At 35.4% G+C, this 16,245-nt stretch overlaps 1 protein-coding gene across 7 annotated transcripts; it reads right to left on the minus strand.

Moving 5' to 3' along the window:
• Window positions 1-9,504: 9,504 nt before the first annotated feature.
• On the minus strand, window positions 9,505-15,943 carry LOC103952875 (SPX domain-containing membrane protein At4g22990). 7 transcript variants are annotated; one of them, XM_048589549.1, is made up of 12 exons: window positions 15,785-15,943; window positions 14,951-15,119; window positions 14,552-14,610; window positions 14,043-14,163; window positions 13,103-13,414; window positions 12,786-12,890; window positions 12,192-12,649; window positions 11,541-11,842; window positions 10,760-10,944; window positions 10,312-10,502; window positions 10,064-10,197; window positions 9,505-9,876 (listed from the first exon to the last, which is right to left on the minus strand). In XM_048589549.1, the coding sequence occupies exons 3-12, from the start codon at window positions 14,602-14,604 to the stop codon at window positions 9,716-9,718; spliced, it is 2,022 nt and encodes a 673-aa protein (XP_048445506.1). In that variant the 5' UTR covers window positions 14,605-14,610; window positions 14,951-15,119; window positions 15,785-15,943; the 3' UTR covers window positions 9,505-9,715. The 7 variants fall into 7 exon arrangements, with proteins under 7 accessions (XP_048445506.1, XP_048445505.1, XP_009362841.2 ...); XM_048589548.1 differs by having other exon boundaries at window positions 14,951-15,126; XM_009364566.3 differs by lacking the exon at window positions 14,951-15,119 and adding an exon at window positions 15,473-15,619.
• Between the last annotated feature and the right edge of the window lie 302 nt (window positions 15,944-16,245).

Consider the following 16,245-nt stretch of genomic DNA (forward strand, 5'->3'; position numbering starts at 1 on the left):
TTAAGGGTACCAAAACTCTATGATAGGGCAACAAGTTCTTTTAGATAATTTTTGGAATATCCAAATCAAATAGCCAAGTATGAGGTTAGGTCATGAAAAACGAATTAGAGTCTTAGAACAAGAGTTTGATGGCTTTAATTTTAATTTTCATCAAAGCCAACATCATATCCATCAAAGTCATTTCTAGAAATCATGAGTCATTACTTAGTAAGTTTACCAAAATGAACCAAGAACTCCAATCTCTTATAATGCAGCAAAAGGCAAGTGGCACCTTGAAAAAAGAATTGAAAGTAGGTTTGGAAACTGATCAGTATAAGAATAAAGAAAAAGAGGTTATTGAACTCATAGAACAAGAGGCTAATGAGCCCATAGAAGAGATTAAGATTGAGCTCTTAGGAGAAGACATTGAAATGGAGCAGTATCAAAATAATGAGCAGCATCAATATCTGAGTGACAAAGAAAAGTAAGAAAGATATGAAAGTTTTATTAGGAATATATCTTTAGACTTAATAATAGATGATATCCTATTAGAAGAAATTTCAAAACAAAATTAAGAATAATGTCACCAGATATGCAAAATGAGATCCTGAGTAGAGCATCATAATCCATGAAAGAGTAACAATTACAATTACAATGTGCTTTGTATCAGTCCATCTTTGATCCAAAACTAGGGATGGATATTATTACGAAGATGTATCTACCATGTCTTTGTGATAGTACAGAGAGTTGTATTTGTAAATCAAAGGTTAGCATAACTGTAGTCAAGATTAACCTGAGAGATTTTAAACCATGACATTTTAGTTATGAGCATCATAAAAAGCATAATGTAATAGAAATTATCCCGACCTTACTATTAGAGTTTGGCTATCTTAATAAAATATTTATTAACCATATTTCCCAACTAGAATCATTTCTTGACAAGCTTATAAAAGTAGTAGAAGATTATCTAGAACTGTGGAAAGAAATTTGCATAAGTTTTATCAGTAGTCCTCCAGATTTCTATGCACATATGCATAAGGAGAAAGCTAGGCATATAGCCATGATTAATGAAGAGTCCCTTAGACTATCATCTATCTCCCCTACACAGGTGGACTCTTTCATACAAAACTATTCTAAGATTTCAAGGGATCCAAATGCTAGCTTATATGAGTTTGAAGATTTTAGGTATGATATGTTACTAGTAGTTGAAGAACAAGAAATGTATATTTGCAGTAGGACAAGAATCAGTCATCAGCCCTACTGGAAGTCTCAAAATTTCAAAGGAGAAACAGTAGATATGTATTACAAGGTAAAAGAAGATAGAGACAGAGATGCAAAGCTAGTAAAAGGCGATAAACAGTACTGGAACAATTTGACAGAAGAAGAGCTACATAACATCGACAACATGATGGAAGCATGAAGAACTGGCAGCAAATGAGCATAAGTTGAATAGCATCATGTAAAATAATATATTTCCATACAAAAATGTCAACATCATTGTGAATCCCGCTACAATAATGAAATAATGGCATAAGAGTAAATAAAAAAACGAGCTTGATCTATTATGGACTTTTTATACACAAAATGTCCTTTTGATTAAGAATGCATAGTAAAAATCCCTTTCCATTAAGACTCCCTAATATTGGTATTAGCACTGCTAGTTGCAACAACTTTGCAACAAATTTTGGTACATAGGCATATGTCCCACTAGCTTATTTACATATTGGTTGATTTTTTTTCTATGCCCGTGGATAAAATCCTCTCCCACTGCATGCATAATATGCAGATCATTATCATACGTGAATTTTCTAAGTATGATGTTCATAGTTGAGCTCACATGTATTTCTAAAGTTACGAAGTTGATTAATCCTTGGATCCCAAGATTACTAAAGCTCTAGTAAAGTTTAATTGCTTCCACACACTAACTTGCTCTATTAGGAACAGACATGCTTTTTCCAGCAAACATGGTGTTCTTCTATATTTATTTATTTTTTTGGTGAGATGGTGTTCTTCTATATATCTTGCACAAATTAATATACCCATCAAATGGTTAAACACATATCAAGTAAAAAGCACCATGCATTTTCCATCAACTATGAGATACACCAATGCACAAAAAGTATAGCAGACATTTGAACTGAATCTGTACTGCTTGAGTATGCATATGCATGCAAATATTGAAGGTTGCCGGTGAAGCATGAGCTGGAGCCCTTGCATATTTTCTCACAAATTACACAGCAAACTAAAGAAATTAACTAATTAAGCTCTGGTTGGAAACAGCGATAATCGGAACTCCTGTTGTAGAAATTGAGTGTATAAAAAGAAAAAAGAAAAAAAGAAAAAACAGATTGAGAGATCTTAATTAGGTCTATATCTATACTGGTCATCACAATTTTCCAAAATTAGCTAGTGGAGAGAGGCATAGTGGACTAACATACATGCGTAACTTATTTTATTTAAACTAAGTTGTCATAAGGAGTTCCAATAATCTAGGGCCTTCCACCTAATTTTCCTACTACCCTTTTTTATTTTATACACATGATATTAAGGGAGAGGAGAATCAAACTCGAGACTTCGGCTCCAAAAATGAATACTCTTAACAAACTGAGTACAAGTCTCTTGCTCCTGCCACTCCTTTTTGAAACAAGCACCTCTCCAAAAAATTTAACCAATTTATATGACTCACGTGTATATGCACTTACAATAACCACGCTAGCACAACAAAGAACTATAAAGAAAACAAGTAATTAAACACAGAATTCAATCGCATACATTCTGTTTTCTGATCATACCTTTCGTAGGGAACACCGTCTTTGTACCTTCAGATGAACACATCAATTAAGCAAAAGCAGTCGTAGGGCAACTCTCCTTTGGCAGGTCATAACTCATGAAAGAACACAAAAATCCATGCTTCCATGATTCATGACCATTAATATTTCCTGCCATCGGAGAGAAGCCCTACAACTAATTCGCTCATGTTTTCACAATCTATGACTACATATCATGTCATCGATCTCTTCACTTGTTAAGGTTAAACCACCGTACTGACTTGTGACGATCGAGCTGAGGCTAGTTGCTTTATATACAGCATGTTCTTGTAATTTTCAGGCTCAGGCAAACGAATAAGAAAACAAAATCTAGCATATGCGATGGATATCCTCATGTGTGCCTTCTTTCTACGCATTCCCAAGCAGTACTGCGCTTCCTTTTATCTGAAATGTGTTCTAGCTAGATTCTGTTTGCCCCTCTCTCTCTCTGTCTCTCGTCTCTTTCTCTCCATTATTTTCATGTTTTGGAGATGGAGAGAGATGAGAGAAAGAAAAAGAAGGGTCATCGAGAGATGCCTTCTTTTTTGTTTGTTAGGAGGCAGCAAAACCTGATACGTGAGGTATATCCCATGTCATATTCTTACGGTATACTTGATTTTCTTTTGTAATTTTATTTTTTTTTAGGTTTTTCTTTTAAATCTATTGAAAGAAATCATGCCAACCCATGAATGGAAATTTCATAAGTTCGTGCAAGAGAATAATTTCCAATAACTTATATTATCTGATTGATAAAGAATTTTTTTTTTAAATGTTATCTACATATAATTTATTTGGTTATTTTTATCATAAGCAATAAGAAGATGAGAGATACAATCATAAGATATATCCTAATTGAGTATAGAAAAATACCATAAAATCACTAATCAAACACGAACTCATTCCCTCAAAAAAAAAAAAAAAAAAAAAAAAGGGTTAACCGGATCATCTAGGTGAGAGGGTTTTGTGATTGGAGTGAGATAGAAGTAGGTGAATTTTGAGAAATTTGTAAAGTCAATCATCCTTTTAGAATTAAGAAAACTAGCCTATTTTGTAAGGATATTGAAAACACAATCGGCTGTAACACGAAGCCTAAAGAGGGGGCGAATAAATCGAATTTTCAAAAACAATAGTTTTTTATCTCGTTGATTGAGTATGTAGCGGAAGAGGTTGTGATTAGTAAGTGCAATGAGCGAATGCAAATAATAATCAGACAACAGGATTGAAAGCGGATATTGATCACACAAATCTTGTTGTCTGATTATTATTTGCATTTGCTCATTGCACTTATTAATCTAACAAATTAGATAAATCGAACCAATTTAAACTCGCAAGTGCACAAGATCAAAGACAATATAACTAAGGCAAGTACAATGTTGATCCCATAAGAATTGATTTTAATATTAATTTAACCAACTAATTACACAAAACTTAACTTAAAAATGAATGATTGATTGATTATAAAACTTAATTAAAACTACAACTTATATGAAAATCAGGAAGACTAATAAAAACAAGCAGGGAATGAAAGTTTTAACAAATTAAAATGATGAAAGCCTAAGGTCATGAATCTACCAATAACAATCCTATTTCTTTTCTTCAAGCCGACTACTATCCAATTATCATGCCGATTTTGAAGGTCATTCTTTCTAAGTTATGAATTAATCTGTGGCTAGGCATCAACTGTGTATCTATGCGTGACAACTATATCCTATTGATTAGGCATACAATTAAACACACAAAAACCAATTAAGCATAGAATAATTATGTCAACCAAGTAGGACTATCTTGATATGGGTCATCCTCATTAGTTTTTCTACTCTTCTTAATAATTGTTCGGATAAACCTAATTGATTGGTCATCCTTTTAGATTTATCTAAGTATCTAGCAACAAGTTCACAATGATGGCCAGCCACAAGAACATTCGAAACTAGAATAAATTGTGCACAAAGATTAAAAATTAAGCATCGCATTAATCGAATAATAATGAACAAAATACTTCAAAAATAATCATGTCATGGCTTCATCATAAACCTTAGAAAAATAGTTTAGTTACATATATTCAAAATAAATATTACAAAGAAGTCCTGGAAGAAGATAAAACTCATAAAAGAATGATAAAATGTGCCTTAGCTTATCTCCTTCACTTTGGACTAATTTTGTGTATAATAAGGTGGTGTTTTGAGAGACCCTAGGGCACTATCTTTATGCTAGAAAAACCCTAAAAGGTCTAGTAAAAACTCTTCTAAAACAAAACAAATTCCTAAATAATTAATGACACTAACTAGGAAACAATCTTTCTCAGCATGGGAAACACATCATCTTACTTGCACGCCAAATATGGGGTCATTCCACCTTCTTCAAAATTTGGTAAAAATAGTAGACTTGCAACTCTATCTCTTATCTTTCTAATAATATATCTTACATCATTTGGAAAAATCGAAAAAGGCTTCAAATCATCATTCTCCCACAATTGCGCAATTTTGATGAGAATGCAACTTCCGCAATGATCTTCAGTCTCTTAGCTTTCTCCTTCAATTGGCCTTATGTCATTCTCCCACAGTTGCGCAATTCTGACGAAAATGCAACTTAAAAAATCGGTCCATGAAAAATTATGAAAGTTCGACACAATGATCTTTAGTCTCTTAGCATTCTCTTTCAATTGGCCTTACGTTAGAACTCCTTCAAAGAGTCGATTTATTACCAAAAAGGTCCTTAAGTGCGCAGATTGGCTAAAATTTGGAAAAGGAAAGTAATAAGGCTTTTTTAAGATCAACTCCTGCACTTATCATATATCAATCATGTTACACAGATAAATAAAGTGCAGAAAACTAAATCCCAGTACATAACGATTTAGCAAGGTAAAACTTCAGCACATGGAAAAACTCCTCAGGTACATAGCTAGTTAAACAAATCCACTATGAGAAAAGTATCTTTACAATACTCACCCAATGATCTTACGCTAGCACCATAAAAAAGCAACATTAACCATATAATTGAAATGACACTTCAATTCTAAAAACAAAAAAAAAAAACAAAAAAACATTTGTATGCATCTAAACTACCTAAAAATGCATGTAGATCTCTAAGCCTCACTTATCATGATTGAAGAATTATCTCTAACGACTTCATCACATGTGATTTATGTGTATACATATTTATATAAAGGAAATCAAGTTGCAGATGTTTTAACTTCATTTAAGGTAGATAGTTATGCTTATTACTAACGGTCTATGGTTCTAGATTTTCTAGCCTTTCCACGCTCATGACATTTCATTTTGTCCTTATAATTGTTTGCGTTGATCTTTTTCCCTTTATGGGCCTTGGCATAATCTCCTTTTCATTTACTTTCATCTATTATCAATGAAAATGATGGAGGAATGACGAGCGGGGGCTTTCTGTCTATAATTGTGGTAACGAAAAATCGGACGTCTTCAATCTTGACAAATTTGTACCTGCAAAACAATAAACACCTTTGAGCAATGACCAAAGCCACGCACCCACGGAGGGGGTTGTTGGCCAATAGATCTCAAATGCTTAAGTCAGTTTCACGTAAAAAAGAGAGAGTTTAAGGCTTGATTGCGTAAGCTGAACAAAAGAGTACGCAACAAACAAGCAAACTAACTCAATAAAAAACTTCATTAACTGGAATTGCCAAGATGGCTACATGAACCGAAGAGACTACATATTAACTGAATTGTTCACAAGTGAATACCAAGCATCATATTTATAATAAACTAAACTTTAACCTCTAAACAAAAACCTAGTTCTAATGAGGTAGACCGAAATCCTGAACTTATTATTTTCCAACATCCCCCATTAAACTCATGGCTATAAAAACACTTGAGTTTTCCAACAAGCTGATATGGATCAAGACTTCGTTAGTCGAACAGACAGGCAGGCTCTGTTACAAGGACAAATAGACAGGTAGGCGAGCTCTGCTACACGGACATACAAACAAATAGGAAGGCTCTACTACTCGGACAAAAAAACAAACAAGCATGCTCCGCTACATGAACAGGTCGGCAAGCAGGCCTCAACAAGCAGACAAACAGGTAAGCAGGCAGGCAAATGGCAGATGGATATAGATTCAAATGGCGAATGACAGATAGATTCAAGTAGACAGATTTTTTTAGGTGGACAAACCCTTATGCAAACAAATTCCATTCCAATAGACAGATGTTGGGAGTCGGACCTCGTCACTAAATGAACGAGATTCCTATATCCTAACTACAACATCAAAAAACAGACAATTCCAATTTATCAACAAGTCAACGTCACTCGAGTGGTCACCAGTCCAAACACTTGAGTGACATTAATAAAACAAAAAAAAACTTCTATAAAGGCCACCAATACTTGTAGGCCTAAAAAATACTTAACCAAATTGTTTCCCTTGCCCTTATGGGCCTAAAACAAAGAAGCAATTTTTTGTTATTTTCTTGTTTTTGTTGCAATCTTATTAGATTAGGAATGTGATTGTGTAAATCCTAACATATCTAGGATATTTGGTTAATGCTTATTAAGCTATAATTTTATTGTCACTTGGCTTGAAGCCAATTAAAGCTAATATGACCCCGAATGTCATTATTTTGCTCCTACAATCAAACCCGGATGGTTACGATCTATTGAATTAATTAAAGTGACAAACAGTCCATTAATTTAACAAGACATCCAAAATTATTGGCATGAAGCCCGCTGTTTGTCAATTAACGATTCAATAAATTATTTCCTCTTTAAACTGTTGACTATCTTTTGTAGTCCCGATGCATTCACACTTGATTTCCTAATGCAAACTTCAAATGTACTACATTTAATTGTATATTGTATTATGTGTTCTTGCAGGTGCATTTTTTATGAACTGGAAGTTCATAACTAAATCGAACCTGTAGTTTCGAATTTAGTGCCTTTGAAACCCGAAGTGTTCATTCAAAACTTACACCATGAAACTCGAAGCTTTCATATTTAAATTAAACCTATACATATCTATAGAAACCCGAATGTTCTAAATTGTATGACAAAGGCTTCCCATATAACTAACCACAATTATTTTTGGTACCCTCTATTTTTGGGACATGTCGAACTTGATCAAGCTCGATTTCACCGCTTTGGAAGTATCTGGAAGAAACTACCTAAAGTAGGTCCAAGACGTGAAGCTTCATCTCACCGCTAAAAGTCTACGAGCCGTCATTGAAGAGGCTACGGACGTCCAGGTTATATCGTTCAGCACATTGAAAGCCGAACATATTCTATGATTGGATAGTCACAAGTATATTTCAGAGTTCGGCACTTTGACGCCCGAACCACATTTACTATCAAGACACTTATCTCCTTTTAGTATTTGTGTCCATACAATATGGTACCAATTCGGCGCACTTATATTTGCACAAATATAATTGAAGCAGCCAAGCCCTGTGAGGGCAATTCGTGAACTTCGAAGTAACCAACAACTTTATCATTAGGCTCTAGAACCCAGAAGCCGAAACAAGTTCCTTCCTCGACCATAATCATAAGATACAGAAGTTAACAAGGCGTTCAACACCAACACCATCACATTCATTTACTCATCAATTGAGCTCGGTCGTCGAGTTGGCATGCCCCACATTCAACCAAATGATGTAGTTAGCTCATTTACCATTCGGCCTGCGTGCCACATAGGCTAAGTAGTTTTTAGGGTTGACAGAATCAAACTCAATAATGCATGCTCATGTCTTGTTATTCCGTCATGCATACATAACTTTGGAAGGTCTAGTGAGAGCTGTGGATTGCTACCCCTTACTAACGTTGTTAGAATTTTCCCCTTGCCCACCGTTATGGACCCTGTTGTTTCATTATTCAAAACCCTCCTCAAGGGGAGGACTAGGGATGGGCAATAGTTATAACGGGCGAGTAGCTGTAATTATTTACCCATAACTGTTTATGTTCATACTTGTATAACTGTTTATCCGTTGGATAATTGCCTAAATGGTTATACTTATACCTATAACCGTTATAAATAGTTAACCATATCCATAATCGCATACCTATTTAACCATAACTGTTTACCTGTCACCCTTTTTTTTTTTTTCTTTTTTTTTTTCTTTTACCATTTATCCCTGTTTTCACCTGCCTTCATGTTTTTTAACAACTTAAAAATTTTAAAAAAAAATTTATAATTTTTTTATTGATAATTAAACACCGTTATAGGTACAAGAAACATTGAAATAGCTAAGCTACACAGGTACAACATCGCACTTAAATACCCAATTCATGATAGGTCATGGCTTTGGTGTTTGATAAATTATATTCACTACAGTAAGCCAATCAAGTTCAGAAGAGTTAACAATATACCAATTTCTCATCACAGGTGGCATAAACAGGGAAAGGTACTGTTTTACCCTGACAAGTTAAAAACATACAATCCCAATGCACTGACCAATCCATGGACAATGATTATGCCAATTTTTTAACAAATAATGAAATATGCACCAACTTAGGTTATTTGTTTTTATTTCATTTTATTTTATATATATAAGAAAATAAATGTATACCCATTATGACCGCAGTTAATATATATAATCACCCATTTAAATTTCACGGATAAAAGTTATACCCATAACCGTTTATTTATCTAAACGATTACCCATAATTGTAACCATGAATTTAAATAGACGGGTAAACGTAGTTACCCATAACCGCGAGTATTTGCCCATCCCTGGAGGATTAACTATATTGGGTTGGTAGATTATCTACAACGACATATTTTTATTTAGAATTTCTATCACAAAATAGCAGTGACTCATTGGAGAAGAATTGAGGAGGACTTGAATTGGGAAGTGAGGGGCGTTCCTCTGATACAATAGATTTAGAGATAAATCAATAGAGAGAGTTGTATGTGTAGCAGGTGGCAATAATGGAAGTAACGCAAATCAGGAGGGACGGAAGCAAGGTGATGTTCAAGAGCCTACTTTCTCTCCCAAGTATCCGGCCAGAGTTATGGTGGCATCTGCAACTACTCGAGCGAGTGTCCCAGCTTCTGTTGAAAGTAATCCACCATTGTATGTTCCACGGGAAAGCCTCGATGACATAACCCTCGAGAGAAGTGACAAGTTGACACCTGCATAAATGGCAGTTGAAGATAATGTTTGAGAGAGAGAGAGAGAGAGAGAGAGAGAGAGAGAGAGAGAGGCAGAAATTGTTCGTGCGTCTCCCGCTACATAACAAACTGACATATACTTCAATTCCTAAGAGCTCGCTGAGTAACATGTCTGTTTTCTGTAAGGGATTGAATAAAAATATCTCACCTTCAAGTACTTCAGCCGAAACAAACATGATGAGCCCTGAGCTGACGTATTGTATCACAGAGTACGGATTGAACATATGGAAGCTCATAACTATGCCTATGCAAACCACTATTTCAGATACTAATAAAATTAGCCTGCAATTACGACAGCAAGAACGAATCCAGCAGTTAGCAAGGAAAATATAAATATTGAAATTTCACCGGCCCCTATACAAAGCACTCTATCTAATGAGAGCTGTTAAAAATTACCTGTCTTCAAACATGTTGCTAATGTAGCTCCCAACAAGAATATTTACTGGAAGAACGGTTAATCCAAGACACGCCAGAAAAATTGCGACTTCGCTAGTATTCCAGCTAAAGTAGTATGTCGTAACAACACTAGATTCTGAAAGTAAAATCTCCATAGCATACTTGAGCATGAAATATATCAACAATTGAACCTGATGAAACCATAAAGAAGTTGAACGGGTTTAAATCCAAATGGAAAGTAATGGCGGTCAATTTACTAATGCAATTAAGTCCAAATGGAAAGTAATGGCAGTCAATTTACTAATGCAATGCAGGAGTGGAGACAAAGCATTTAAAAGATTTAGCACGAAAGAAAAGGAAAAACAATGTTAACATGGACATCAAAGGCACAATGAACGGAATAAATGAGATGTGAAAACATATATGTAATTCAAAATCAGTGAAATACCTTTACAGAGGGTGTAAGTAGTCGATATGCAGATCGAATTGAAGTGGCTGGTCGACGAGATTCCTCAGGAGCTTCTTCACTTTCATCAATATCTTGGTCACCATCTTCATCTTCTCTCCTGTCTTCAGCACTAATGAGCAATGGTTGATTAAGACCTTTCTCGAGTGCATCGCTTACTGCTGTTCCTGTCAATTGCAGGATAAATAACTGTTAGCTCCTAGAACTGCAACTACATACTTTGCATTGGACATATGCCAAAAACGGCTCAACCCTCACAATCAGAATCATGGCTAAGTAGACTAGGCACCGATTTAAATCACACTTAATTTACGGTAGAATTATTATCAATGTCTCATTAACCACCATTGATTTGTATACTGAAATAAACAAACTTGAGTTCAATGCCCACTTATCAAGTGAGATCTATACCCATTAATGGTTGATGATCCACTCATAGGCAGACATTATGCATGTCTGCTTCAATGCCAAAGACCACGTTGATACCAAGCTTAACCAACATGTCACATTCATTTTTTTTCTTTGGTCTCGACATGTCAAGCTTGTTGAAATCAGGAATGTCAAAGAGGTAGTTTGGTTTTAATTTGAGCACATGACTGACAACTGATGATGCGTTTAAGGATGTAATTACACAGCAATAAATTGAGAATTACGGGGTCAAATTAGATCAAATATATTGCGTTGGTAGAAGCTTAAGATTTATAAGGACACAAAACAGAATATGTTTAAAAGATAAACTAATTACTGATATGAGTCAACATACCGCTATTGGATCCTTCTTGTACAGAACTCACTTCATCTTCACGAGCAGGTTCTCTAAATGAGATCCACAGCCATATTAAGTATAGAAGCCAGGCTATAGCCATAACCCAACCAGGCAAAGTTTCTTGATTGAATGTAAGCCTGTAAATCTTGAAATTAGTTTGAAGTAAGCCAGCAAGAGCAGGACCACATGCCATTCCAAGGGCACTAGCACTAACAAAAGCTGCTGACGCCTGCATGCGGATTTTCAGAGGTACACAATCACTAATATAACGCCTGTTAACAGCTCTTGCAGAACCCAGCCTGAAACAAAATAGCACAAATTTTATCAATTGATTTGATGAAAGATGTCAATATTCCTCCAAGTTTCCAAGAAGCCAGAGGAGAAAAGTTAAAGAACCAAAGCCTGTGTGTCAAGAGCAGACCTACAGTACTCAAATGTTGTAAAGCACAGTATAGTACAATTGTCATTTGTTACTGAGGCAGCTAGTGTTCATTTCTACATTTGGAAACCAGTAGGGTTGCAAGTATAGCTCTGTAGGTTTTAATCAAAGCCAAGAAATTCCAAAACTCCCTAAACCACTACTTTCAACAAAATATTATTGCCATATCCAAAAGAAGAATCAGAGGAACAAGTAGAAGAATTATTTACCCACAGAAAAGACGACCAATCAACAGTACCCATATCGAATTAAGATCATAAGCCAGAGCATACAGGGTGTTTCCCACAAAAAGAACAATACTGCTAAATACAAGAGGCTTGAAGTATGAACGATTTGACCATGCACTAAAATACACTGAAGAAAACACCTGCGCAACAGCCATTGCTCCAATCACAACACCACAAACTGTCGCTGCAGCACCAAGGCTCATGGAGTAGTCATCTGCTGTAGGAACAATAATATATGTATTGACCATGTAAAGAAATGTGTTCACTAAGTTCAAGACAAGTGACATAAAGTGGTATCTCTGATCATCAACTTGTTCCTCCATGGGAGCAGGCAGCATATCTTCTTGCAGAATAAGTGCATGTTGTCCCAAAAAGTTCAGAAAGTTTGTTGAATTGGTTAACCTGTCCACAGCCGCTTTTACTGAATCAATAACAGGATCCTACACATGAACAATAGTAAGCATTATTATATACAACCAACATTTTTGAATGCTTCCAGCTTGAAGAGTAACATCACAGTTTATGGAAGAAAATACAGAAACAATGAAAATTAAGGCATCAAATTACGAAAGAAACCTGGAGGGGAAGAGCAGGCTGATCATATATTGATAAGTAGCTTCCTTGTCGGTCCTGAAGTTCATGAAGATTGCGAGATACAGCTCCTACAACAGCCCCTATGCCCTGGAAGATTATTTGTCTAAGATAGGTCATTTACATTGAAATTATGAGTTTGCAGTTTCTAATAATATGCCAAGTTATATAACGGCTACTTTATGTTTTCTGTCATGTTTGCCCCAATATTTTAGAACAGCACCTAATAATATACAACAATGGAAATGTTCTAAATGTTTGAAAGGACAATGGGTGGAAAGGCCTCTGATCAAACATATTACCACATGCTTAAACACTTGCTGGAGCTGTGAGTAAGGATGATTCGCACGAGTTTTGACATAGTAGTCGGTGAATCTATATCCAAAGCGTTTATCGAACTTCTTCAATATCTTACGCAGACCAATGGCATTCACCTCAACAAAAAAGAGAAGCTTCAGAAGATCACGGCCCACTTGTCTATAAGCTTCTCGTAGTTCAGATATTTTGGATATATCAGGTTGCTGCTGAAGAGCATCATGTTGTTGTCCAAGTTTGGCTATCCTGCTTGCAAGTAGTCCTTGTTGTTCCAACAGGAAAAGGACAATAGTCTCAATCTGATATTGAAATAAAAAAAAAAAAAAGAAGAAGGGAAATACATGCGTTATCCACCTCTCATGAGTCATGAATAACAGCAAAAGTCAGATAAACCAGAATAAAGACTCAAAAGAACCATTATATGCTACGATCTTCCTGGTGATACATACTACATACACTTATGTAGGTATATATATGTATACACACACCAAAAGAAGGGGCATCGGTTTATGTGAAAGCATATAGAATATACAGGTGGACTATACACACGAATATTACTATACAAAAGAAAAGTGACACAGACATTTAATATAAGTGGGAATTTGTGTTCTTGAGTGCATAAATATATAGGTTGAAAGGTATATACGCACAAGCCACAGAAACTTTATCTCAATTCACTTATGATATGCCTCCAGGAGGCTAAAAATAGATTTTCCCACACCTTCCCCAAAGAGAATACTAAAGGGAAAAGTGAAAGGAACTAAACATATTTATCTTTAATAAATGAATTAATCAGACTTTCCTACAAACTGCCCAAAAGTTAACAGTTCCTTGACACCTTAGAAAATGCATCTATGCCAAGGTTCACAACTTTCTCATAAAAATTCTCTTATGGTATTCGTGAACGAGCATGGATGTCCTGCATACCTGATTATCCAGCATCCTTGAAAAGTCCTTTAGGACATGCCTCCGGTCTATTGCTCCAACTTTAATTTGTTGAGAATAGTGTTTTACTTTTTTCTTCATAAGTTTATAATTGATGTAATACCTGAATGAAAACAAGGTGTGGGCATGCAAACACAATAAAAATATTGAAATAGATTAGTAGAACTAAGGAAATTTTATCAACAACATTGACATGATATGTATAGTTACCAACTGCACAGATGCATGTTTAATATCACTCCCCTTCTAATACTTTACTGATATGCATAGATTGCAGGCATATGATGCATCAACAATAATTTAACACCACCACATAGTTTCCCAATAAGATTCAGGGTTAATACACAACATGTTTGTCATCAAAGAATGTCATCTTCAGACCCGTTCTTTTATTCTATTACCCTTCTACAAGAGATGGGTTCAAAATCTCAGTCACAATGTACCGACTATTGATGATGCATAGTTGAAAAAGTGAGATCAATCAAACATACCCCTGCCATTCTTGAACTTGTCTTTCCTTCAGCTTTTTCCCAAAGGCAACCATTTCTCACTACAAAATAAAGGACACTTGCATTAGCAAAAGAAGAAGATGAAGTGAAAACTACCACCAAGTAGATTCCATTGTGCAAGAAACAAGAAATGCGAAACCGCTTGTTATTGTCCGCCAGAGAAGCTGTTGATACAGCCAGCATTCTTTCAGAGCCTGAGTAATGTTGATTGAGATTGCACATTTTCAGGCCAATCGGTTCTATACATAATTTAAAAACGAGATTCACCACTATTTTATTGTACATTTTCAGTTCATATCAACATTTACACACACACAGATGAGTCAAGAAAAGGTATTTTTACGTGGAACTAAACGTGCAACATTTGCCACATGATTTCACCTCTTTCAACCACAAATCACTGAAACCAATAGTCGGCGTACGCCCTTGAACAACGTAGCTAGAGGATTTTAAGAAAATTGCATTGATTCCACGTTTCGCCATCCTAATGCTCACTGAATTATCATAAACCGCCCAATTTGACCGAGTCCACACTCCACACAAACAAAGGCTGTCAACTTGCAGTACACAAAGACAAGCTTATACGTCTATCACATACTAAAATCATCATATCACAATTAATTAATAAATTTAAAACATAATTAATTCTCACAAACATTTATGATTAATATGTAATCATTTATAACAATACTTTTAACAGAAAAGAAAAAATAAGTTGATGAGGAAGAACACAAAGAAAAAGTATTCCACCAATCATCCGAAGCAAAAGATAAAAGAAAACTAATGAAAAATGGTTTGAAAACTTTGAGTTTAAGGATAAAGACAAAATAAAAGGTAAAGTAAATAGTATCAGGATTAACATTTTAGTGTAAAAATGTGATTTTTCGTTAAAAAGAACAGTACCGCGGATTTTTCGTTAAACTCCAAAGATAAAAAGTTCAGAAAGCTTCCAATAATCCTCTGTTCGGTTGATCAGAAAAAATAAACTCGGAAAAGAAAATTCAAGCTCAACTCCAACAATCTCAGGCTCGGAAAAAAATTCGAGGGAATCTACATCATCAAGCAACGTGCAACACATGATTTCGAAACTCATTTTCTCGGCAACACAAATCGATCAGTGAAAAAATCCACAGAGATTCACGGCTGCATATACATATAAACATATATTCGCATCCACGCATTCAAGCAAAACAAATGGCGAGAAAATTGAGTTACCTTGGCGAATTCGGAACGCTGGAGCTTGATGAAGAAACTTATTAGATGGCCATCAAAGAACACCGCCCTCGAGCACAGCAATTCTATCACTGCATGCTTTCTTCACGCACAAATCGAAATTTTTCGAGTTTTCAAATCGAGGAAAACGCTTCAAATCAGAAACGCATATGCGCGAATAACGAAGGCCGAAGAAGATGGTGAAAGCTCGGAACAAGAAGCTCAGAGACAGAGGGAGGAGAGAGAGAGAGAGAGAGAGAGTCGTTTGTATGGTGTACACAGAAAGATCGAATTTTGATGACACTTGGGGAACGGAATGGTAATTTAATAAGTAAGCGATATATTTTACATTATTGAGAGAGGCGATATATTTTACATTATTGAGAGAGAGAGAGAGAGAGAGAGACGAATTTTGATGACACTTGGGGAACGGAATGGTAATTTAATAAGTAAGCGATATATTT

This window comes from the organism of the source record quoted next, unplaced genomic scaffold (genome assembly GCF_019419815.1).
Source record: "Pyrus x bretschneideri cultivar Hongxiangsu unplaced genomic scaffold, Pyrus_bretschneideri_v1 Contig3, whole genome shotgun sequence".
NCBI classification, from domain to species: Eukaryota; Viridiplantae; Streptophyta; class Magnoliopsida; order Rosales; family Rosaceae; genus Pyrus; species Pyrus x bretschneideri.

Excerpts from the sequence above, each read along its gene's own strand:
- LOC103952875 (XM_009364565.3), bottom strand. The coding sequence starts at position 14,604 with ATGGTTGCCTTTGGGAAAAAGCTGAAGGAAAGACAAGTTCAAGAATGG. Across the intron at positions 12,891-13,102 it reads AGCAAGTGTTTAAGCATGTG|GGCATAGGGGCTGTTGTAGG; the intron begins GTAATATGTTTG and ends ATAATCTTCCAG. Across the intron at positions 9,877-10,063 it reads TTCGGCTGAAGTACTTGAAG|GTGTCAACTTGTCACTTCTC; the intron begins GTGAGATATTTT and ends CCATTTATGCAG.